This window comes from Thalia democratica, chromosome 4, assembly GCF_965202585.1.
Source record: "Thalia democratica chromosome 4, ktThaDemo2.hap1.1, whole genome shotgun sequence".
In the NCBI taxonomy this organism is placed as follows: domain Eukaryota; kingdom Metazoa; phylum Chordata; class Thaliacea; order Salpida; family Salpidae; genus Thalia; species Thalia democratica.
Genome location: NC_139168.1, coordinates 25,826,302 through 25,852,488, shown reverse-complemented (window position 1 = coordinate 25,852,488; position 26,187 = coordinate 25,826,302). Strand labels below are relative to the sequence as shown.

The 26,187-nt window shown below is 26.9% G+C and overlaps 1 protein-coding gene across 1 annotated transcript; it reads right to left on the bottom strand.

Annotated features, from left to right (window-relative positions):
- Positions 1 to 22,959: 22,959 nt before the first annotated feature.
- Positions 22,960 to 25,465, bottom strand: LOC145833174 (DNA-directed RNA polymerases I, II, and III subunit RPABC3-like). The gene is made up of 5 exons (XM_082940371.1): positions 25,430 to 25,465; positions 25,141 to 25,233; positions 24,392 to 24,417; positions 24,196 to 24,250; positions 22,960 to 23,118 (listed from the first exon to the last, which is right to left on the bottom strand). Exons 1-5 carry the CDS (start codon positions 25,463 to 25,465, stop codon positions 22,960 to 22,962), a joined length of 369 nt encoding a protein of 122 aa, XP_082796497.1.
- Positions 25,466 to 26,187: the final 722 nt, after the last annotated feature.

Genomic DNA, 26,187 nt, shown 5'->3' with positions numbered 1-26,187 from the left:
TTTCAAATTAGCTATAAAAACCGTAATCATTTTAATTTTTAGGTTTCATAGCGTTTTACGAGTTAATAATTTGTGAGTTCTAAATATAATTTTAAAACTTTGCTGATTTTATGTAGAAGTGCAAATAAGTATTTATATTAAGAAGGTAATTTATATTTCTTAGATTTTACAAAAACATAATATTAGTTATTTAACAGATCCCTTTAGGTTTATCAAGCTAAAACTTTTGCATAAGACATTGCATTTAGCTTTTAGTAGGTCATTACGGTACTCTTTTAATTTAAAGTTTATTTAATAGCAGAATTTTTTAAATTGGTGTTTGTTAAAAAGTTTGCATCAATAAGATTTTACTTAAAAATAAAAGTGTTTTTAAGTTCTTTAGGTATAAGCTACTTTAAATATAGTTTTCTATAATCATTAACGTAAAAACACTACTCAGCTGCTTTAGTACAAAGTAAAGTTTATATGGTCAGCTCGTTTTGGAATTAAAAATAGAACTAATATAGTTCATAACTTACTTAATAACCGTTTGTTATAAAAATATAAAATTAAAAACTAAGCCTTTAATGTTATTTAAGCAACATTTGAACGTAATAAATAAACTATTTTAACTTTTCTTTATAAGTTTAAAATATGTTATGTATAAATATACTTTTCATTTTTAATATCATATTTACTAGTATTTGCTATATAAACAATAGTAATCTGCAATTAGTAATTACTTTCTTCTTTTTTTTTTGTGAGTTAGAAGCCTGCGTTGTGCTAGCAATAATTATGTTCTTACTGTAAAAAAAACAAATTATTAAGGTAGTGCAAAACTTGCTGTCATATAACTTTCAATGTACATTAACTTGAGGAAGAGACAAGAAGGAGAGAACAGTTCAAACGAACTGAAGAGACCCAAAAGAAGCTGCGTGATCGAGTCCGAAAGAAAAAAGGAGGAGAAAGAGAAGGACAAGAAATTGATCGAGGGCTGCTGCCACGCGTTCGAAAGAGTCGTGGTCAACTACTGTTTCTTCCTCGCCGAGATACAGTGCAGGATCAACAAGGACCCGGAGAACTTTTCGTTCCAACGCAAGTTCGAAGAAATACTTTCGGAGTTTTACGGTTTTTGCAACAAATGGAAGAGCGAAATCGAGCTGAGCTCGGTCCAGTTCTCGCGTAAAAGGCTACCGGATGTAAGGACCGACGTCATTAAGTTGAACTACAAGAGCCCGAAAAAGTTTGTCGATCAGCAAAGCATCAAGGAGGCGATCGGAGTGTTTTCCGCCGACAGGAAGAGCCACTGGAAGTGCCACAGGAAGTTTGTTTCGCCGAAAATCGTGCACAACGACTTTTTCCTTCACAGCATGAACGGCAACAGCATCGGGGAAAGGAGGATGGCCTTCTACGAGAAGAAGGTGCATCTGAGGCACGTCAGGAAGCTGCAGGCGATCAGGTACGATGGAGGTGGTGAGGATGCATGCCTTGTGTGTCTGGAGGAGTTCAAGAAGAACCAGTTGTTATACAAGCTGCCGTGCAAGCACAAGTACCACAGGAAGTGCATTCAGGAATGCGCCAAGTTTTCATACCGCTGCCCAACCTGCAACCACATCCTTTCTTGATAAAATGTTTTCATGGTAAAAAATGCATAAAATAAATTATTGTCGTAGCTGTAAACTCATTGTGAGTTATTTAGTTTTTACTACCGGGAAGGTTAATAGTCAAGTTAGTTTAATTTATTATACTATGATTTTGATAAAAAGAAACCATAAAAGAATACAGTGGATTTATTACAAATTTAGAATCATTGCAATTAAAAACAAATTAATAGTTTGGTTCTAAATTACAAGAGATTTTTCACAGCCAGGATTCGGTCTGCTGGATATTATTATATAGACACCACACCATTTCTTAATTGTAAACAAATGCTTAAATATAAATTGAATTTGCTAATTAGAACAGGGTATAAATGTTAAGTATCAGATAAGTCACATTTAGATAAAGCAAAAATCCACTTATTAATAAAACTAGTAAAATTTTTCTACTAGTTTTATTATTTTACACAAATTTAAAACCTTTTCTTTAATATATGTTTAGTTTTAACTTTTTTTTCATATTTATAAATAAAGTAAACAAATTGTTAAAAATGGGGAAGTCCCCAGTCTGCTTTTAACTAGAAGCAATATCAAAAAACAGCCATTATAGTAAGTACATTTGGTACCTCTCGTATCTTTACGATCTCTCTTACCTTTACGCATTTTTTCTGTGGACACAATGTGCGTAAATAAGTGAGAGGTTACTGTATTTACTTTTCTATTTTTTTTTAAACCCAGTTATGCAGCTAAAAATACTTTACGTGTTTCAAAGTATTATATATTGGCAGTTAGTCTTTTAAAACTTAGTTAATGATTGACATGTTTCTGATAGAGCTATTTTTCTCATTAAATAAAAAAAAACTCTTAGTATTTGATGTTTAAATGGAAGGCAATTTGAAAAAACAAAAAAATTTGATTTGTTACAATAGTAATTTTGGAAGAACTAAAATTAGGAAGCCAACGGTATTATACGAAAAGTTAATATCAAGTTCATATTGCAGTGTTATAACAACATAACAGTAAATAAGAAAATTATTAAGGTTTTGTTCACTTAAGTGTAACGATAATATTCTTTTCTTTTTTGTAATTGATAAAGTATAAAGCAAGCTTAATATTTCAGATATTTTAAATGTTGTGTTGAAGTTAGTTTTATTAACAACAATTATGTTTTAAACAGTAGCTCACTATTTTTATAAACATATGTTTTTAATTTGTTTTTCAAAGTCCAGTCATACAGCAGTTTAAGTTGTTTTCTTGCACCTTGCAATTTTTAATTACTACTTGTAGTGCTTTAAATGCTAAACTTTTTTTTAACTTCACAATAATTTTTTTATCTAGCCACAATAAAAAGAATGAAAGATTTTTGGAAATAATAAAACACTACCTCTACTTAAGACCGTTGTTTAACAATAAAATAATTCCTCATGTTTGTTAAGATAAATTGGTAGTTCAAGTTCAATCAATTTTTTAATTTTTTAATTATGCATACTAACGTAGTATACAAAAAGTAATTACCTGCAATTTCATAGTTCACTAACAATTTGGTTCTTGAACTTTTAAAACAGGAACAATATGGCTTTTTACATATGCAATTTTTTGTAGGAACATTGCATCAGTAGTTCTTGTTCAATTCCTTTAAGAGTTTTATTTTCATCTGGTATTAAAGGTTTAAGTAGTCTCTGCAGAGAAAGAATTTAAAAATTTTACCATAGTTAAATGTACAACCTAAGATATTTTTTTTCAGTCAGCAATTGATTGTAGTTAGTTTCATTACTGATAAAAATATACTTGAGCAGGGTTTTCAAAAAAACCTAGAAACCTGAAATTTTTAACAAATTTAACATGTTAAGTAGTAAAATTTCAATTTGACTCAAAAAATCTATTATACAGAAAAAAAAATTCATCATCATTAAAATATTTAAAAAAAATATTAGTTTTAGAGTATCTTTTCAATGATTTTAAACTATTCAACACAGATCTTTACCTTAAACTTAACTTCAAAGTAAAAATAGACCCAAAAATGTGTACTTTTAAAAACTTGGAGGAAATTTTGAAAACCTGGAGAAAATTTGCCAAATCTTTTTGGCAACCCTGCTTAATTATTTTCTAACTGTATTTTAGTCTTATCAATATCATATGGATATAGTTTTCTTTTTAGCTCTTAACTTAATAACTGATAAATATTTAAACATACAAATTTGTTATGATGTTCATAGTGTACAATTAAAATTTTGTAAAATGTATACTAACATATACACTGTACAGTTTTTGAGCAGGATAAGAGTTGTATTGAATCCAAAGTTTCCTACAGTGTCAGTTAGTGTAAATTAAACACAATAAAGAGTATTAATAGTTAGAGACTTGTGTCATTATTAAAGTTTTGTTTAGAAAACAGCTGTGTTTGTACTAACTTCTAGTAATATATGGAAATATAAAGTTTTATCCTTTTTTTTATTTCTCTTTATTTTATAATTACACTATAACTTTACTATCTAGTTAAAATTAGCACCTGCAGTACAAAGTTAACTGCATTCTTTGTTTTAACTGAGTTTATCTAACTACCCTTAGAATTTGATGTTTTCAATTTATTTTTTCCTTTTAAATTACTAGCTGACTTGTATGTTAACAATTTTTAATTGGACTTTAGAAAGATAAAGCAAACAAAAAAAAGAATTAAAATGATTAGAGGTATCTAAAGTAGGAAATAGTTTGGGACCATTTCAAAAGTAAATGCACACATCACTAAAATTTAAAAAGAGTTTACCATTCAAAATATTAAATACCTCTTTATTTTTTTCAAAATGTACAGTTGTTTAATAGTTTTTTATACTGTTAAAAATAAATTTCTGGTGTGCAGCCTGGTTTCAAGCGGATTTTTCTCTTTTGTTAACTGTAGTTGTGTTTGGTCAAGTTAGTTTTAAAAAGGTGTTAAAATTCAGCCTACTATAAAATAAAAAGTAAAAAGGTAAAAGGTAAAACAAAAGAGAGAGTTTTATGTGAGATAGAAAGGTATTAGTATAAAACAAAAAAAAAAGATATCCAATTTCAACTTAAGCTGTATTTAACAAACTTACATCAGGAAAAAAAAAGAATATATATACATTTTTAAAAACTCAAATTATTGTAGTCAAAAATTTGGGCTATTAAGTGAAAAGGAACAATGGAATTTTTTTAAGTAAGATTTGTTAATTTTTTAGTTAGATTAGAATCTATAATAGAATAACACTTTAGATATAATGTATTTAAATGTTTACTTCTTATTAATCACAAGCAGTGTTGTCACTCATTTTGCCAGTTCAATAAAAATTACGCAGGTTAAGTCTACTTAAAAAAATTAATATTTTATTTGATTGACAAATAACTTAAAAGCTTCAGAAATGAGATAGTATTTATTATAATGTACATATGCCAACTTAAGCCAGATAAATTAGCTACTATTCATTATAAATTTAAATATAAAAATTATTTTTATATTTTAGTATACTTAAGGTAAAAATAAAAAAAAAATTTAAACAATAGATAAACAAGGTTAGTTTCTAGTCAATCAAAAATAAAGTTTTATTATGTTTTTATGCTACTAAAACCATTAAAACATTTTGTTGTCTTTTATATGTTAAAAACCTTGAAAAAAGTTATTTATTCTTTTATTTATTAAAATATTAAAAAAAAACTACAATTTTAAACTCCGAATGTAAAAAAAGCTCAGCTTAATTGATTTATGTATGTCTTCATAAAAATGATATTTAAGTATAAATAATATGGTTTAAGTGGATAAAATTCATTTTTAGGCTTAATTTTTAAAGTTGAATAACTTAAAGGCTTCTTATAAAAATCATTTTCGTTACTGTTGTTATAAAGTTTTACTTTTAGTAGTTTAAATGTTAAGCTAATTTAATAGTGTATGAAGTTATTATAAGTATACATAGTTTTTTGTAAAAAATAACAAGATAATAGTATTATGATTATTTTTAACAACAAAGTATTTTTTTTAATTATTTAATATTGATTTATAATATTATTAAAAATAAGTCAATAGTTGTTTCAGTTAATTAGGTTACACTTACTATTTAATTTAATAAAAATGCATTGTTTAGTAAAAGTTAGTGCAGCTTGTTCAATAACTAGCTGAAGGTCAGGTGTAATTTAAAAAAAAATCTTCTTTTTACAGTTTACTTTATATTATTGACACTTTGTGTTTTAACATATATGAAGTTTATTCTTTCAATTTATTTTTTGAGAGCATGTAGAAAGATTATTATTTTAAAATCATTGATGTAATGCATACTAACCTGCTTAACTTTTTTTGAAAGTATTAGTTCAAAAAAATCATGATCTCGTTCACCAATATCAGTGATTTAAATTTCTCTTATAAACAGTTAAACGCATTCAACTTAAATGGGTGCACGACAATTAAAAATCTGACAATTCAAATTCTCAAAAGTTTTCAGTATTTCTGAAAAAAAAAGTATAAAGTATAATTTATACCTACTCACTAATTTTTTATTTTGCGATTTTTTTAATACTTTTAGAGATAGAGCTAAAACTAGTTTTAAATTATACTCATTTTTAGTAGTTTTTATTTTCAATACATTTTTGTATATCATAATTTTATTTGATAGATCTACAACTACTTTTTTTTAAACATTTAATACTTTTTGTAATATAGCCTTTTAAACATTTTTTAAGAGTTTCGGTTATCAGATTTCGAATTGTCGGAATTGGAATTGTTATACAACCAAAATCTAATAAAGTTCTTATAAGTGATTGTATAAAATTAGAATAAGTTCCTATATTTTATACAATCAGCTTATAATTTAGATATAAATTATAGAAGTTTATTTACGTTTAAACTTGATATTTATTCTTACTTTTTTACATGATATAAATTAAGTTAACAATGCGTAAAAAAAAGTGACTTTTTCAATAAATTGGGTTTTGGAAATTTATTAAAAAAAAAAAATTTAAAACTTTATTTTCTTAGACCAGGTTAGTAGCCTTCTATAACTTACGGGCCAAATTTTATAAACAATACCTTAATTTTAAAATAAACAACTGTTATGAAAAAACAATTAAATCAGAAACACTGTTCATTTACAGACAATTAAAGGGATCTCATAAATTTTATTTAAAAAACTAAACTAATAAATCTGGCTTTTATTGTATTTTTTTTTAAATAAAAATAAATTACATAGTGATAAATTTTATCTAACCATGTTGGTCCGATTCTCAGACAATAGTTTGTTGAACAATTGACATAGTTTCTTTAAAAATATTGTAATATCCTACAGAAACCTCAGAGTCATTTATGTTTTTTTTTATAGAAAAGTTATTTGAAAATGGGAAGTTTATACATGCTAGTTACTAAAGAAGCTTTTTAAATTGTTTTAAATCAATTTATAAAATCGACAGTGCTAAAACATTAAAACATAAAGATATTGAACTTTACACCTTCATACTAAAGAGGTACTTTTATAGTGCAGTAGACTGTTTTACCTTTTTTTAAATCGAGCATATTATAATTTGAGTCTAAGCTTAAAGTAAACTGTATGTAAGTAGTTTAAAGCATGAAATAGCTCAGTACAGAGTTATTGTAAAAATTTAGAACCTTTAATGATTTTCGAAGTGAACCAAAAACTATGTGTTATAAATATCTAATATACTAATGTGAAAATTTCATCATTTGACGATGTTAACCATTTTTTTGTTTATGGCTTATTCTGTTATCAGTTTTAATACTTTAAATTAAATTTTATTTACTTAAAGTTTAATAAATGTTGTCTTTAAATAAAAGTAACTAGCTTACTCACTGCAGATTTTATATAATGTAGTAACTTTTACTAGTTCTAATTTTTTTAGCATTAATGTTTTAATTTAACCATATTAAGCAGTGTTTAATACATAAATTATGTACTTATGAATGATTATTCTTAATCAGTTTATAGTTGTTATTTAACTTAATTATAAAAACATTTTGTTAATAAATGATTAAAATATAAGTAGAGTTGAGTAGTTATTAAGTGTCTTAGTGTATGTTATAAAAAAAAACTTTAAAAGGCATATGTAAGTAAAAAATTTAAACTTTCTAAAAGCTAATTTTCTATATGATGTCTTATATTTGTCATATTAGTTAGCTTTTTTTAAATTAGTTGTTTTAGTAGTCTAATAGAACATTAAGAAAATTGTTATTTGTCTAAACTGTACAGGTTATCAAATAGCTTAGTTAGTACCGTATTGCTTACTTTACTGTTTTACATCTTGTTATAATTTATGTAAATTTACTTTTTACAGCACCAGCTTACAGATTACAAATTTCAGGTTTTAATTCTAAACTAACCTCTCCGTTCTATTTCTTCTTTTATTTATGGCCCCCAACGATAAAAGACGAAAACGCCAAACATTTTATGCGACTCAAACCAACCAAGGTATGAACCGACCACCGTATCAAGCCACAATGCCAGGGTTTCAATGCCCAAGAATGTTGTATCCACCAGCAGCACGAGCAGTTTACTTACCAGCTCCAAGATACGCTCCTAATCAAGGAATGCCACCTCCTTTACTAAGCCCTGGAACGGGGTATCAACTGCCAAATCAAACAATGATGCCTAGATCCCCAAGTCCAAGACTTATGCTTTCGCCACAAAGTAAATTATGTAAAATACAATTAGCTTGTTTCACTTAATATGATATGATAATTTATAGATATTTAACAATTTACTTAATATGTTATTCTAAAAAAAGCTAAACTATTTAAAATTAAAAAATCGGTAGTTAAACTGAATTTAAACATATCCTATAAACAACTCATTTTACTAATCTGGTTTTTATCCCTTCGTTTCAGATCAGCCAATGATGCCTTCACCACAAAACCAACCAATGATGCGCCCCCCAGCGGCCTTCCCGCCTCACCTGTTCGTCGCCAACTTCCCCTACCACATGACCGAGGCCGACCTGCAGCGCATCTTCGGCGGCTTCGGCGAGCTGACGACCTGCTACCTGGTGCCCGACAAGAAGGGCGGCCACAAGGGCTTCGGTTTCGTGTCCTACCTGAACGCGATGGTGTCGTTCAACGCGGCACTGTACTTTCGCGGCATGCGCCTCAACAAGAGAAGCGGAGCAGGTATTTTTAGTTCACCTTCTGTATATGAACCTTAGTTATTTGCTAATTGGAGTCAAAAACCCGTAAGCAGTGTTTTGTTATTTTTCAGCCTTGTACAATGTTTACAGCTTAAAAGAAAAGGGTATTTAAAAGCTAATTTATTAAAGTCAGAGGTAAACAGCTTTTCTAAATATATTTAAAATAAAAATATTTTTTTTATCAAAACAAGTTAAGATTTAGTCAGAAGTTTATCAAGTAAAATATCCCCATCTACTGGGATCGCCTGTTGTATAACGTTTTAGTAAGCTAATAAGTGACTGTTCAAAAAGAGAAAATATATAAATAAGAATAAATTAAAACTTTGTGTTTGCTTAAACTTATACTTAATTCAACTTATACTTAATTCTTTTACAAAATACAAACTTAGAAATTTTTTTTTTTTTTAAATTTAAACTCTACTAAATAAACAACTATATAAAAATCAACAGCCAACAAGGCACTGGACGTGGACCTCACCAAACAGTTCAAGCTGTACCACCGCCTCCCCACCACCCGCAGGTTCCAGCAGTGGGACTTCACCAAGGTGTTTAAGGCCATCAAGTTCTTCAAAATGCAGCAGCCACCTCACATGCAGCCCAACCACGGTCAAACGCCGTACGCGCAAGTCATCGGAAAGAAGAACGGCCAAATGCCGCATATATTCTTCAGCAACGTGCACTACTCGGTCTCCGAAGACCAGCTGGCGGGCATCTTCTCGAAGTACGGCCCAATTACCCAGCTCTACCTCGTCAACGACCAGGAGAACAAGAACCAGCACAAGGGTTATGGCTTCCTGAGCTTCCAATATCCCGGATGTGCCAAAAACTGCGAGGCAGGGATGAAGGATTTTTACCTCAGGGGCAGGAAGATGGGAGTTGAATTTTCCCAAAAATACAAGAGCGAAAGATCAAATTAAATCGTTAGAGATTAATAAAACTAATGTAGACAAACTTGTTTCTTTTTTTATAAATTAGATAAATTAACAAAGACATATAACTTGGTGATAGGGACGACATAGTAGCAATATAGGGAGGAAGTATCAAAAGAATTAACCAATCTGTCATAGGTCCTGGTTCTGCAAGCAGAAATATCTAGCTATAAAAAATTTTGATTAAAGTAATTGAATCAAAACATATATTAACAAATTTTGTCTTAATGTAACTATCAACAGTAGATATTATTTAGTGATGTTTCAGTACAGTTTATTACTTACAGACTTCTTATCTAGTTCAGCTTTTAATGTTATTAAATATCTTGAGTGTCCATAATAACCGACTAAATATTTGACTAAATATAAAACCTGTACTTGTTTGCATAAGTAAGGTGTTTAAATTTTTGATCAATAAGTCTTATATATAAAAGTGAATATGTATGGATAACCATTTTAAAAATCTATAAGTAAGAATGCAACGGTTTGTCAACAACCGATTATAAAAGAACCCTTAAGCTAAAAAAATTTAAATACTCATCTAGTTTTTATGAGACAAGTTACAAAGAAGTACGCTATTTATTAGACTAATTTTATAGTTCTTGGTATCTTGATAAAAATAAACGTTGTTTTAATAAAACAAAGCCGCTAAGTAAGTTGGTACCGTATTTCTAAAAAACTACTTTCTGCTATTTAAGTATTTCTGTAAAGTCACAAAAACCAAATTAGCTATTCTTTTTTATACACATTTAAAAAATAAAAACGTAGTACAAGCCGTTTATTTTTCCCACTTAATATAATTTGATATAAGTTTCTCCATTTCATTGTACTTAAAAATATTTATGATTTCTTAATTAAAAAAAATTTAACAGATAACATAATTTAAAAATTGCCTGATGTAACTTTGCGTTATTTATTTTGACAAATGATACTTAAGCACTTATAAATAGATTTTATTTGAATGTTATTTGAAAGTTTTTTAGAAAACTAAAAACTTCTTCCTAAGTGTTTCTGTTTGAATAATTTGATCCTTTTTATCTAAAAAATACAAACCATCTGCAAATACTCATCCTAAAGTTTAAACAGTTTAAACACATTACTAATAAACTTGCAGTGAGCAAATTGTGATCTAAAAGGTAACTTACAATAGAATAAAGCGCCTAAGAATTACCTGTCACTCTGAAACTACGCAAAGTTAAATCAACAATTTATTATGTCGTTTTATCCTTCAAAGTTTCTTCTTAAAAGAAGCTATAAAAACGTTTAATATTACACTTTGAAAAGGATAAAGTTGTTTAAGACCGTATTAAATATAACAAAATAAACATTTTGTGTTACCTTTTCATATAAAATTGGTTTATAAATTACTTTTGTACTATGTACTTTATTTTTCGTTTGTTATATTAAATAATTTTTTAATTTAAAACTTTTCGAAACTAAATACCGTAAATTTCGTTATAGATTTTTAGTAGCTAAATGAAAAGTTAATAAAAAAATTATTAAGCATTTTAAAATGAGTAGATGTCAGAAATATATAAAGTAGCACTTTTGCACGAAGGATAACTTTTTCCCGATGACACTTTTGCTTAGATTGACACACTTGCGCGTCGTCAATTTTAAAATAAGGTTAACTTCTGCATGGGCCTAATCTTTTTCTCTATTTATTTATTTTTTTTTTCTCTACTATTACTATTACCCCTAACCCTTACCGTTGGTTAGTAAACTGTGCAAGGCTTCGTGCAAAACTGTTATTTGTGCAGAAATGAGATCCTTCGTTTACAAGTTTCTTCGTGAAAACAGATCCATTTTGAATTAAAACTTATATATTTTTTATGTATAAAAATAAACATAAATTTTAAATACATTTTAAAAAGCTTGAACTAACATACTATATTTGTATTATTCAAAAAATTATCTATTTGACAGTAAGTTCTTACTTAAGTTATTTTAATCTAAATGCTCTTTAACTAAGTGAAGCTCGGCTACCCATGACAAAAAATCCTAAATCTCTGGTTTAAAGCCTTATTTAACAAAATTTGTACAAAATTCTTAATTATAAAAACTAGTTTTACTTCTAGTACTTTCAAAATAAACCACTGTATTGATATAAAGTTCAGAAAAGTATTTTAAATCTTTAAATAAATGTGTTTTTTCGTGGTAAAAAGGTTAGTTTTTAAGATAAACTTCTGAAGGTGTAAGTTAACTTAGAATAATCTCTAGCTTTTAAAAACTTAAGGGTTTTACAAAACCATTTAACTTCCATAGATAGACCGTTTTTTTCAAATAATAGTAAACTATATTTAAAAAAAAATATTAATTTATTATAATTGGTAAAAGTTTTCCACGGTGTTTTTAGTGGGTAGCAAATGTAGATATGCTTGCTTTTGTAAATCTTTATTTGAAGCAATGTGCAAGTAAAGCGAAACTATTTAGTTAATAAAGCAGAATTTTAAACTAAAAAATGTTTATTATAGAAAATTTGCAAAAAATATATAAAATAAAGCCATATTTGTAAATATTAGATGTTTATGTGTTTGAAAAAATTTATAGGAAGCGTTTTTCCAATCTTTATCTTGTACTACTGTTGTGCCATTCAATTTTTGTTTTGAAAAAGTTATTATATGAAACTAAAAATGAAAATTAATAGCTTATTTAGGTTATTTTTTTGGTTTTCTGTAGTAAATCATTTAATACTAAATATTTTATTTATTAATATTCGTAATAAACGCAATAACTAGTTTTAGTTTTTAATTTTTAAAAGAAACTTTTTGGTTATTAAACTTTTTCGGTATAAAACTTTTTTTCAACGTAGTAGAATAAATCTTTTTTTTTAATTTTTACTTCTTCTTCTTTTATTTCTGGTAGAGCAGAAATGAGAATTTAAGTTTCGTAACTGTTCACTAACTAAGCTAAAATAATCAGTTTGAACTTTCTGTACTTAACGTAATAGTGATTAATACTACTACAACACTACAATAGTGAATATACTTAATATACTTAAAGTTGCCGCTTTATCCTTTTTATACAGTAACAACGTCTTAAAAGTAGCCAACTAAAAGCTGTTTTATAATTTAAAAGTTTTGAATTGTACATCGCCTCATTGATGGCAGTATCCTGTTTTTGTTATATATTGCATGTTTTTGTTAGATTTATTTTATCAAAAGTCTAGCATATAAACAAAGCAGTTATACAATCAAAATAATACTTTAAAAAAAATTTAAAACTTTCTTTAGTGTCAACTGTTTTATGTAGCAGTATTTGTACCGAAATCGTTTTTAAAGCAGTTTGTCTTAAGCTAGAAAATACATTTTTTATTAATACAAGTGTTTATGTTGGAATAATTTAAATTGTTTTTAAAATTATAAATATCACCATTTGATTATAACCATACGTGCATATTTGGCCTGTTCCAAATTAATTTTTATCTAACTAGTTGAGTGACAAAGTTCTGAACATAGCCTATTTTAAAAACAAGCATGCAATAGAGGTGCAAGAATAAGTGCTTGTCAAGTTATAATTAGTTTGAAATAAAGTTTGATTTTCACAAAAAAATTTTATGTCTCAAGAGTAGGACGTAATTGAAAAGTAAAACAATTAAAGGCAAAAAGGTAACTTAGTTCTGTTTAATTACAACTAAATACCTAAGCAATTTCAAATTATACCTTAATGCAGTGGTCTTCACAGTATTAAAGTTTGTGAAAACTAAATAAAAAAAATGTGCCTTTTTTGCTCTTCATCTTAAACCCAAGAATATCTAGTGTACGTTTCAGTTTTCCTGTAAAAATTTTCTCAGACTTTTGTTTTTGTTTTTTCTTTATTTTAGATATTCACCACGAAACCTGTTTATTCAATGTATTGTTCTAAATCAAATTTGTGCACTCACATGAGTTTCGTTCACACTGTAAAGAAAACTGTCTAATGCATGTTTAATTTTGATTAAGTAGACAAAAATATTGATGTTTTTCCAATAACATGTTTATATAACTTGAAAAGGTTTGTTGCCTCACTGAAACCAGTCATTTAAAACAATAAAAGTGTGCATAATTAATAAGCTGGAATTAAATACATAAAAAATTAGTTATAGCTAAAAGAAATAGTCGAAATTTGTACTGACCGTCTTCCATACTATTTAAACAAAAATGTCTTTGTTATAATTAATGATGTGGACAATTCTAGCTGGATTAATAAAAACATATTTTTAATGATTTGAAAACAGTATACTATAAAAATTATAAATTCTCTTAAAGAGTAAAATTTCAATATCATTAATACACAATCATTGGCCTATATACCTTAAAATCAATTAAAGTCATGTTTTTGCCACAATTAAGCTGAACTTAGTTTGTCATACACAAGTTGTTTTAATTTAAGACACAAGTCGCGGGTCAGCGATTTCAGATCAGGTTGGTCAGGTTGTAAACGGTTCGCGGGACGTACGTTTCCCAACTTAATCTTTAATCACTTATTATTTTTAATTGTTGTCTACTTGAAATCTCTTTTTGTAGTTCTGCTAAATATCTAGGACCAATACCTTACAATAAAGAGATTCTGTTAATTTAAATAGAGAAGATTTATTTAATTTTCAAAAAACATTTAAAATAGAACATTAGTTTTATTCTGACTAACATAAGTTAAATCAAGTATTTTAGTTTGACTAAAACAAGTTTATTAAACTTTTAATAACTTCGAAATTTAAGCTCAGTTATTTTATATTAAATGAGATAAAAATTCTTCTAATTTGTACTGTTTGTGAATATGCAAAATGTATTTTTTTACCGAAACCGGTAAGTTTAATAAATATCAAATTTATCGAAATGGTTTTAAAACACTTTATTCAAATTAAAACTATCAGAATAGTTTCAAAAGCACGCAAACTGCAACAACACCGAGCAGTTTTATGACCAACAAAAAGCACGCGTAAAAGTAGAAGTACCCGCACAGCTTCAACTCACCCATGGGCACAACTTCGAACTGCAAGCAGAACTCCCCACTTTCGCACTCTGAAAACAAAAAAACGTCCTTGACGGTCACAACCACGTCGTTTCCTGCGAAGTTTCTTGTATCGGCCAGCTTCAGCCTGATGTGCCTGTTCCCCTTGATCTTTTCCAGGAATATTGCTTCCAATTGGTATCCGTTGCCGTTGTGTTCATCCGGTTGGCAGTGTTGGTCTTGGAACGAGGTTCTGAGCTCGGAGATTGGCGTTTTTAAATCGTATTTTTGCTTGAAAGTATCTTCTTTGGCGATTTCGTTTAGCAGCAACTTTTCAGGGCTTTCATAAAACCTGATCTGCTCTGTTATTTCGATTTCTTCGGTTTGCTCCTCTTGGTTAGCAGCAGCATCCATATCCGTTACTAAAGAATTCTGCAATATTTTCTTTAAAGCATTAAGCTAAATAAGATTATATTAGAAAAAATTATCGAATATTTAAAATTATGTGTTTTGACTTTTTTTTTTGCTAATACTTAAACTTTTTTCAGCAACAACAAAAAAATGCTCAAATTAGTTAGCACTAGGACATAGTGTACGAAAAAACCTTTCGGTTATCGAGTCGTACACTATTTGGACATAGTTTAACGTTTTGTTCAGGACTAAATTCAACTTATGGTCCAACACAGGTTTCTTTTTTACAAGGTATAAGAACCGATACTGTAAAATGCTTATTCACTATTAAATTTTGGTAAAAAATTATCATTTTATTTTGGCGATTTCACCATCCATAACTTCGTTTTTGCAAAAAAAAAGTTGTGAATGCTATGAACATTTATACTTATCCCAAAATGCTATAATAAAAGTAAACTACATGAAGTACAGTTGTGCGAAGTTTAGAACCTCTAGATTCATTATTATTTTTGATTATAACGACTCTGTTTAATAAAAATTAAGCTGATCAGAGTTTCTTATATAAATAGTTTTTAATACAAAATGTTTAAAGACTGTTTTTGAAACTTTCCTTTAATTGCCTTAGTTGAGTAACTTGTGGTAATCAAAATGATTAACATCGAAAACCCAACCAGTTACATTAGCTTTGAAAAAAAAAGTTATTTTTAATGGTAAAATTTAAAATATTTAGCCATTACTAAAACATACAAATTAGTTTCTAAGTTATAGTAATGCCCACAATGTACTTTTTTTTACCAATTGCATTCTCATTAAAATGCTACCAGGCATAATTTTAATTTCATTTTGGTTTTTATGTCCTAGTAGGGGCAGCCCTACAGTAGTGTAAAACATTTTCTTTGTGGGCCAATTTTACTTAAAAAAGGGCTTAAATTTTAGCTATAAGAAATTTTTACAATGAATAAAACACAAAAAAGTGTAGTGTTTTAAAACCATAACTAAGACAATAAAAAATTGTAAATAAAAACATACAAACCATCAGTTAGAAAGAGTCTGCCTAAATTTAATAAACTAAGACATGTATGATTATTATGTTTAAGTCTAAACTAACCAGGGTTGTTAGTAGTATTTTATAACAAAAAAAAACTTTTAAGCTAGCTTATAATTAAAATGTTTACAAAACAAACTTTGAAGAAAGTTTCATGTTAGGATAATTATTCATAGTCAAACAGTGAACACAATCATACTATAAAATTAAACAGATTTTGTATTATTTTTGCAAGTTTTGCAAACAAAAATCAACGATTACATATTTCCAATTTCTTATTAAACCACTAAGTGTTTAGACAACCCTTAACATGTTGTTACAAATAGTTGTTCAGGTAAGGTTTCATAAGCAGAGTTGCCACTCTTTGGAGTAAGGAAACCAGCCTGAGTAAATGAAAACTAGCCTGGTTTACATCAAGCTAGTATGAGTGACCATATTGTTAAACATATAACCCTGATTAAAATCTAAATAAAATACTATTAATTAGCTTATATACCAAAAATTACTAACATAAAGCAACATTAAATTATTTTTTTAAAACTAGCCTGAATTTTGAATAAAAATATGTCCTAGTAGGGGAAGCCCTACAGTAGGGCAGGGTAAAACTTTTTCTTTGGTTGGCAAATTTTATTTAAAAAAGGGCTTAAGATATTAGCTATAAGAAATTTTTACAATGTAGAAAACACAAAAAACGTAGTGTTTTAAAACTAAACTAAAATAAAATAATTGTTGATAAAAATATACAACACATCAGTGTAAAAAGAGTTTACATAATGTCATTAAACTAAAATTTGTAGGATTATTAAGTTTCAGTCTAACTGACCAGGGTTGTTGGTAATATTTTATAAAATAAATTAAGCTAACTTCAGGGTTGCCAATTGTTTTTCAAAAAATTTTCCAGGTTTTAAAAATTTATTCCAGGTTTTTTTAAGTACATATTTTTGGGTCTATTTTTGGTTTAAAGTTAAGTCTAAGGTAAGAAACTGTTTTCTATAGTATAAAAACATTGAAAAGATAATATAAAGCTACTTTAAATATGTTTTTTAATAAAAAATTTTTACTGATGACAAAAATTTTTATTTGTATGATAAGTTTTTTGAGTCAAATCGAAATTTTACTACTGAACATCTGAAAATTGTTAAAATACCAGGTTTTTCTAGGTTTTTTTGTTTAAAATTCCAGGTTTTTCCAGGTTTTTTTTGCCTGAATTGTCGAATTCCAGGTTTTTCAAAGTTTTTCCAGGTTTCCAGGTAAAATGGCAACCCTGTAACTTTCAATTGAAATGGTTATAAAACAAACTTTAAATAAAGTGATTTTTTCGGTGGTTGTTTATCTAGAAATGTCAAACCATACTATAAAATTTGACTGATTTAAAAACATTTTTGCAAATTTTGTAAAAATTTCGAGATTTCCATATTTATTTAGCCAATAAGTGTTTACATAACTCTTTAGCATGTTGTTACAACCAAATAGTTGTTCAGGTAAGGTTTAATAAGCAGAGTTGCCACTCTTTGGAGTAAGGAAGCCGGCCTGAGTAAATGAAAGCTAGCCTGGTTTACATCAAGCTAGTATGAGTGACCATATTGTTAAGTATTAAACCTCAATTAAAATCTAAATAAAATTCTATTAAACAACTTAACGTACCAAAAACTAGTATAATAATTTGACTTAGAATACACAACTTTTTGAAAAAAAAAATTAAACACTAGTCTGAATTTTGCATAAAAAAAAAAGATAATCCTGAGTTATGCTGTATTTTAAAAAAATCTTTAAACGTCCTGAATTATACTGAGTATCCTGAAAAATTGATGACCTCTTGTATTATTTTAGCTTTGTGTTTATATTTCTTAATTTATAACTTAAAAGGCTTTAATTTATCTGATTTACTTTGAACTAAGTTAATATTGCAAGTAAAAACTTTACTTGAAAAAAACTAAGCCATGCATATGTAGAAAATACAACATAGTGTATTTATGAACAAAATGGCTTAACTTTTAAAAGTAAAGCGAAAAAGGTTGTACAATGTTTTATTTACAATGAAGAAAGACCTTTGTTAATAACATTGAATTATTTGAGTGGAAACGGGTCTAAATTTTATGGAGACAAAATTGCACGAGGTTACTAAATTGAACTAAAGGACTAAATTGCACGAGAACAAAGTTGCACGAAGCCAAATTTGCAAAAGGGCACAAAATTGCACTGGGAACAAAATTGCATGAAGACAATTTTGCATCAAGGGTAAATTTTGCACAATTTACATTTTTGCACAAGAGTAAAAAAAAAACAGAAAGAATAAGATTAAAAAAACAAAAATAAATGAAAAATTATAATTTAATAAAACAACAAAAATTAAGTTATTGACTGGGGGTAAGGGTTAGAGGTAACAGTATAAAAAAAAAATTAAAGAATAACTAATAAAAATTATTAATAAAAAAGATATATATTTGAAAAAAAAAAAAACTACCAAGCGAGGGCAAAGGTTAGAAGTAACAATGATAGTAAAAAAAATAGTATTAATAAGAAAAAAAAAAAATATATATATATAAACAAAAATTAAAACGCAAAAAGAAAAATAACTTACCAACCGAGTGTAAGGGTTAGGGGTAACATAGAAAATAACAAAAAATCAAATTAAAAAAAAACTACTCGTGCAAACTTGTCTCTGTGCAAAATTGTCTGCTCGTGCAAAAGTGACCCTTCGTGAAAAAGTATCTTCGTGCAATTTTATACCCTCGTGCAAAAGTGCCTTTGTGCAAAAGTATCTTCGTTCAATTTCGTGCATTCGTGAAATTTTGTCCCCTCGTGCAATTTTTCACGCTCGTGAAAATTTGACAGCTACCCATTTGAGTTAGTTTATGTAACTTATTACGCTTATAGTTATAAAAAGGGATAAAAGAAAAATTTTTAAAAGCTAACAAATGCGAAGTTTATATTTGTTTTTTTTTTTAAGAATTGCATTATCACTTGTTTGCTCAAAAGGCTACGCAAAAAGCACTTTCTGCTTTTTAAAAAATTCTCTTTTTTCAAAAATGGCTGATTTTTAATTTTAATACGACACTAAGCTAAAAATTTATAATAGAAAAGTTTTACGTTTTAGTGATCCAAAACACACAACTGATTTTGGTTCTAAATAATGAATGCCTGATCTTCTCGGTTAAATGAACTTAAACAAAAAGTTATTACGACAGTTATAAATTAACTAAATAAGAACTTATTTCAATTTTTGACTCATTTCAAACTTAATAAATTTCCTTAGTGTTCAACTACTTCTCTTTTAAAATTTTTAATTAAACAAACATTTCAATTTTACATAACACTAGTTGTAAATAGTAATGAGTTATAGTATTACGGTTATCCCGCAAGTACATTTTTTAACAATCCAACACTAGAAAGGATTTTTTAGTAAGTATGACTTGCTGACTACAAAAGTTGTCCACCACCAACCTAAAGGTATTATTAGTTTCAAATATAAATAGAACTGATAGACAGATTATACAAGACTTTTTGTTAATCAAGTATTTTACACACTTTATTGGGCTTATAAGAAAATAACTGTAAATTGTTTTCTCAAGCCCTGTTAATTCTTTGGAACACAGACCAAAAAAGCGTGGATAAGAAATACCAAACTAAATTAAATTTCGACCACAACTTTTTTGGCTCAAAAGTGCGTACTCAAGAGAAAAAATTCTTTATAAAATCATTGGGGGAATTTTTTTTTAATTTCTGGAAAGAAGGCTATTTAGTAAATGAGTTTGGGAGATTCTGTTTTAGATAGATAACTAAAGTTAAATCATTTATGCCAAACACAAAACTAAAACTAGTTGTGTTAGATTTTAAAAAAATTGTTGATAAGTAACCGGTAAGTAATTTTTAAACTTGTAATTAATCATAAGTTATGTAACTTGAACAGCTAAAAATAGAACAATTTAAATGAGTTATCTATGAAGTAATAACTAGAAGAGTTAGTTTATTACTTCATATATAACTCATTCAAATTGTTTATTATTATTTTAAACGGCATACTATGAACCTATAGTGAACCTGTTCACAATTTTTAGTTTCTATACACACTCAAATTATGGAAATATTTTCGTTCTTTAAAACAAAAAACAAATAAAACTGAGCTTTATTTTAATTTAATTCAAACTAAACATATTTTACGACCTTTTATCAGAAAAGTAGAAGCGAAATAAATATTTGCTTTAATAAGGTAGTAAAGGATAAGCTTAACTTATTAATATTTATATTTTAAAGTGTATAGACGATAGCTAAAAAAAAACCAAACGAATAAAAAATATATTGAAACTTCTAAAAGATTATCATTGACTATTTTCTAATAAAAGTTATTTTAATAGTCGTCAGTTAAGTGTTTTTCATAAAAAAGCACACTTAGTGTAGAATTTAATTCCTAAAATTTCAAAGCGAAACGCTTATGTATATGAGCATTAGTTATATAAATTTATTTTTTTTAGAAAATACTGAAATTAATCAACAAAAAAACTAATATTTATCACAAGATTAAGAAAAAAACAAAATTCACCCAAAAATAAAAATGCTTTTTTTACCTTTATAACGAAAATTTATCCTTATCTTCTTTTTGTTTACAAATACTTAGCATAAACTAAAGTAAGGTTTTAGAAACAAATTTGTTTTATAATCAAATGTCAGTCATTAGAGGAGCAGATTAATTTTGTTCAAAAACTTTTCAAATAACTACACTTCAATTTTTTTTTACAATTTTTATTGGGCATATCTCTGAAGACATATTAATTAAGAAAAAATATGAAATGATGATGATAGTTTAAATTTTAAATATATGCAAATAAGAAAAACTAAAAAATAGTAATTAGAATATTTATGATATTAAGATTAATATTAATTTTATTAAGATTAGCCTTGTTATAAAAATTTTGAAACTTTTTAAAATCATATAACAAAAAAAAATTATAAGAAACATTTATTTGTGATTTATAAAAAAAAAGATATTGGTGGTAGACTATTACTTATTAGTAGAGAAAATTAAATTTAAGAAAATCACTGAAACTAAAATTGTCAAAAATTAAACTATTTGTACCCTTTAAAATTACACATGATGAAGTTTGCTTGCTGACTTTTGCATAAAATTTATCATTAAAGAGGAGAAGTTGATAACTATGTTTTTTTCTAGCTAAACTACCTTTTCTAAATGTATTCACATCATAATGTTGTTTTAAGTTTTAATTCAGTTATAATAAGTTAGTTTTTCATTTGCTTTTCGATCTATTACTTTGTATTATTTGACTTTAAAACTAAGGTTTATTTTTTTGTTTTTTATTAAGATTTACATTACAATTTAGTAAATTGTTCGCATAACAAATATTGTTAGTGACATTTACAATGGTTGTGTTTTCGCTAGTTGTTTACACTAGCATGAGTATACATGTAAAAACTCAAAACTTTCTGTGTTGTCTCAAACTTACATATGTACGTGGTAAATGCGGTCGATGTTGGCCAATTCATAGCAACTTGCTGTTTTATAAAAACTAAAAACTTAAACTGTTTATAAATTTTGCAGAGCTTTAATAAAAAGCTAGCTATCTCGCCAACGAAATGGCCTAATTCATGGAATACTACTAGGCTCACTTGTAATGGCTAAACAATAACCTCACTAATACAATTCTACTAACGCAAGCAAACAAACAAGAATCAACACACAGGGTAACTAGCTGAACAAACATTCTTTAAAAAATAAAGTTTATAAAAATTACAAGGAATCAGTTTCTTTATTATAAATGTTTTTTTATCATTAACTACTGCTTATAAATTTATATTTTATAATATATACATCACTGATTATATATATTTTAAAATATAAACTTCAGTAACGATACAACTCTATAAAATTTAACAGTTTTACTTAAATCGACACAATGTTTAAAGGTAGTTATTTATTACTTTTAAAACATACTTCGTTGTTTTGAAAAAAGTTTGCAATTTTTAAAGCTTTACGTTTTAAAGATATATACGTAAACGTTAGACAACACAAAAAAAAATCACGAATTTTTATAGAGTTGCGTCAAAGGTTGATATAATTATGTATAAAATTTAAAAATAAATGGTTTGTATAAATCTTCTTTTTCGTAAGTACTTTGATTGTTTATTTATAAAATTATAAGCAATAAAAATATTGAACTTGATAAGTAATGAAATGATAATAAGGTAAGTGATAATAAAGTAATAAGGTAATAAACTTAATACATACGTCTTTTCTTTAATAGTTTTTGTGTAGCTAACTACTCTCTGTATCTTTACATGTTTTTTTACTACCGTTTATTTACATTTAAATCGTTTTAATTTAGCCGCAACTAGTGTGCCTAACAGTACTTAAAATATTAGGCTAAGTAAAAGTCTAATAGTTTGCCTAGTAGTATGCCTATTCATAATTTTTGTAATTTTTAAGTTTTGGTTTATTATTATACTAATTGTTAAAATATGTTCAATACTACATAAAAAAGTTTTTTTCATTAGTTCTTAGAATAAGTTAAATTTTTCATGCTATACTAGATGTCATGATTTGTCAAATGATAATTTAACTGTTAGATTTTTCTTTCTGAATTAAATGCAGTTTACTGTTGTTTTATACTTTTTTAAATGAAAATTAGTATATACAGAAAAATATACATATAAAAATCAGTAATTATTGTGCTCAAGTGTTTATCAAACGATGCAGTACAACTAACTAAGATTTTTAACAACAACGCAGAAAAATCGTGAGAAAACACAACTATTCTTAAGCGTCAAATTTACATATTAGTGTGAAAAAATCAAAATCAAAAATAACAAAGGATATTCTGTTACAATATAACATATAAACATTACTAATGTTTGTTCCATATAAAAACATTAACGTTACAAATACATAACCACTCAACTACATTCCCTTAATTCAAACAATTTAGTAAGCGATCTTCTTGATCAGCACGTAGATTTTCTGTCCTATTTTCAAATTCATCAGGTTGTGTTTGTCTCCTTGGAGTCTCATAAGGAGTCCTCCGAATGAAGCTGACATGCTCGAGATTTCATTCGACTCGTCAGTACTCTCCAGTCTGTACACCTGTTTTCAAATAATAACATGATAAAAAATATCATTACAAAATTAACATTATTACTTTGGTTTATAAATACTTGAGAAGAAATAAAACGAATTGAACTATTTGTATTGCAGAAGTTAAAACTGTTTTTTCTAGAACAAGGGTCAATTAGGAGGCGATATCGCCCGACTTAGGAATTTATCGGTTAACTGAGAAGTTACTTTAATAATCATTTACAAAATTGAGCGTCAACGCCCACTATAGAAAATTTACACTTCAAGTTTAACCTACTTTAGTTAAAATAAAAGCTGAAATACTAAACTATTTATGATAAGCTAATACAAGACCAACTAAAGAGTTGGTGTAGTTCGAAGTAAAAATGAAAAACATTCTGTACTGAAGAACAAAGAATTGAAGTAAATTTTTTCACAAACTTTTTTAACTAAAGAACTGATAGCATACATCTAACGATTAGTTAAAAAGAAAAAGCTTTTTAACATCACTGGAAAAGTGATTAAGATGGTTAAAATAAAATATTTAAAATCAATGATATCACACAGTTTTATTGATTTCAAGTGTTATAAGTTTTAGTAAATAAGCAAAGAACAAAGAATAAATTAAAACAAGTTATATAAACTTAACAATCATAAACTGTAGTAGAAATAACACAAAACATAAGACAAAAACAAAAACTTAAAAGTAAACAGTTATTATTTCTAAATAAATACAACAATTTAAAAAAAAAATTTTTTTTTTACACAACAGCTCAACTAAAGAGATATAAAGTCACTTTAAATCAAAAAAAAGTTGTTTTTAAAAAATATTAAAGTTTTCAGTAGAACTTCAAATAAGTGTATGAACAAGCATTCACAACATAATTGCAGAAATTGAGTATTGCGCAAATGTAGAACATGTAAGTACTACAAGTTTATAACTTAATGGTCAAATATCTAGTCTTTACGAATAAATATAAATAATTAGAAGTTTTAAACAGCTAAAATAAGTGGAAGTTTGTTTATAAATGTTTAAATAAAATGAGGAAAAAAAAACCTAAGGCAAAATAAAATTGTATATCTAATAAAACTAACAATCATACGAACCTTTCCGTAAATGACGTATTCGTAGTTAGCAGCCAGCGAAGAATTTTTCAGCCACCTTTTGAAATTTTTATGTTAAATATTATTTTTTTTTTATGGTTAACAAAGAAGCAGATTTCACCACCTATCGTCTAAAGTTATTTCATATTAGTGTTCGTCATCGCCAGTGAGCAGTGAAGCAGCCATAAGGAATTGGAACTTCTCGTTTACTGCCATAGGGTATATCTGTTTGTTTAATTAACTTTTTTAAACCTTATTTTACCGATCTTTTGAAAAAGTATTATTTGAATTCTATTTATAAAAGCTCCAAAATAATTTATTTAAATTTTACGTTAAGTGTTTTCATATTTGTCCCTTGTATTTTGCTTCAAATAATTCCAATTTGTGTTAGTCTAGATTAGGTTTTGCTAGAGTGGGCCATGATAGAAATTTAAAGGTCCATGAGCAGCAAAATGGGGGGTGTATAGAGTCGTAATTTAAAATCTATACTAGATATTTTAGAGTTCATTATAGAGAGCATAGAGAAAAGGTCTTATGTGTTTTTGATAGAAGTTTTAAAACTTACAACATATATTCTAAACTTGATGATGAAAATCAAAAAAAGTAAATAATTTCTAATGGTAGCTTTTCGAGTAATCTTGTTAAAGGGGACCACAGCTTTATTTGATTTTTAAGAGGGCCTTAAAATAAATTTTGGAAAACCGTGGTCTAAATGAAAAAAATTGTTTCATTCATAGACTTTACAAAGTTCAAAAATACACTATTGGCATGCCTGTTTGTTCAGTTTTTTGTTTATTTTAACAATTATTTTTAAGAGTTTTTTTTTTAAATAATAACTTGGCTTTTAGTGTAAATTGAACTTTATTTTGGTTGTTTTAAATAAGTCTAAACAACTGTTAAAAAATGCTTTCAAATAAGCTAATATGACCAAAAACTTTTACAAATAACCTGAGTGTTGATATCAATCATGAGCTGCATTTCGTGAGCTTCAGATTCGCAGTGGATCCTTGAGACTCGCTCGAACATTTTGTCTTCGACTTCCTGTTACAAATAGTTACAGTTTTAGAATAATAAATTAAAATAATCATTTTCATTTGTTTTGAGATTGTAATGTTGGTACTGAATTTAAAAACTGTTTTTATATAGTAAAACAAACATTTTTAGTTGAATAGATGAGCATTTTAAGAAATAAAAGAAAGTTAAAGTTTATCATTATCATAAAAAGAGTAAAACAAACCCTAATACTGAAAAAATCTTGAAGGATTGTTGTCATTTTTACTTTTTATCAAAATCAATCTATAAAAAAAGAAAAATTCAAGTGTATAACAAATACTTATAATTTTTTTCTTATTAGTATTAAGCTGATAATGGAAAAAAACTTATTTTTTAAATAACAACATTTTATTAAAATTTTAGCCAGGTAAAATTAACTTAATAATATATATTTGTCAAACAAAATAAAATTATTACTTTAGATTTTACTGACTATTTTATGTAAGTCAACAGCTAATATTATATATTAATTTACTTTTAAATAAAATTACAAGTTTTTTAGAGTAAAAATAAACTTTCTAAGAGTAAAAGACTTTGCAAGTACATTTATTATAAGTTAACTTAAACTACAGTTTTTAAATTGACATAAGTTAGTTTACATCAAAAGTTTTTTTAAGTTTAAGTCTTTTACAAAAAACTTATGTGGAAATATATTTAACTATAGCCAAAGTTTTTGTTTTGCAAATTTACTTTACCTTAGTTTGTTCTATCTAGCATACAGTCTAACTACTAAGTACTTCTTTGACTTAATGGTACACAAATGATATACGACAATAAACAATAATAAAACTTGGTAGTTTCAAACCGCTAGAACTGTAATTCAAAATTTAACTTCAGCGTGTATTTTTATTTCAGTAATTGTTAATTAGTATTTCTCAATGTCTTTGTGAATTGTCATAAAAATTAATTAACGTAATTTAAATGTATTTCACTGAAACAGAA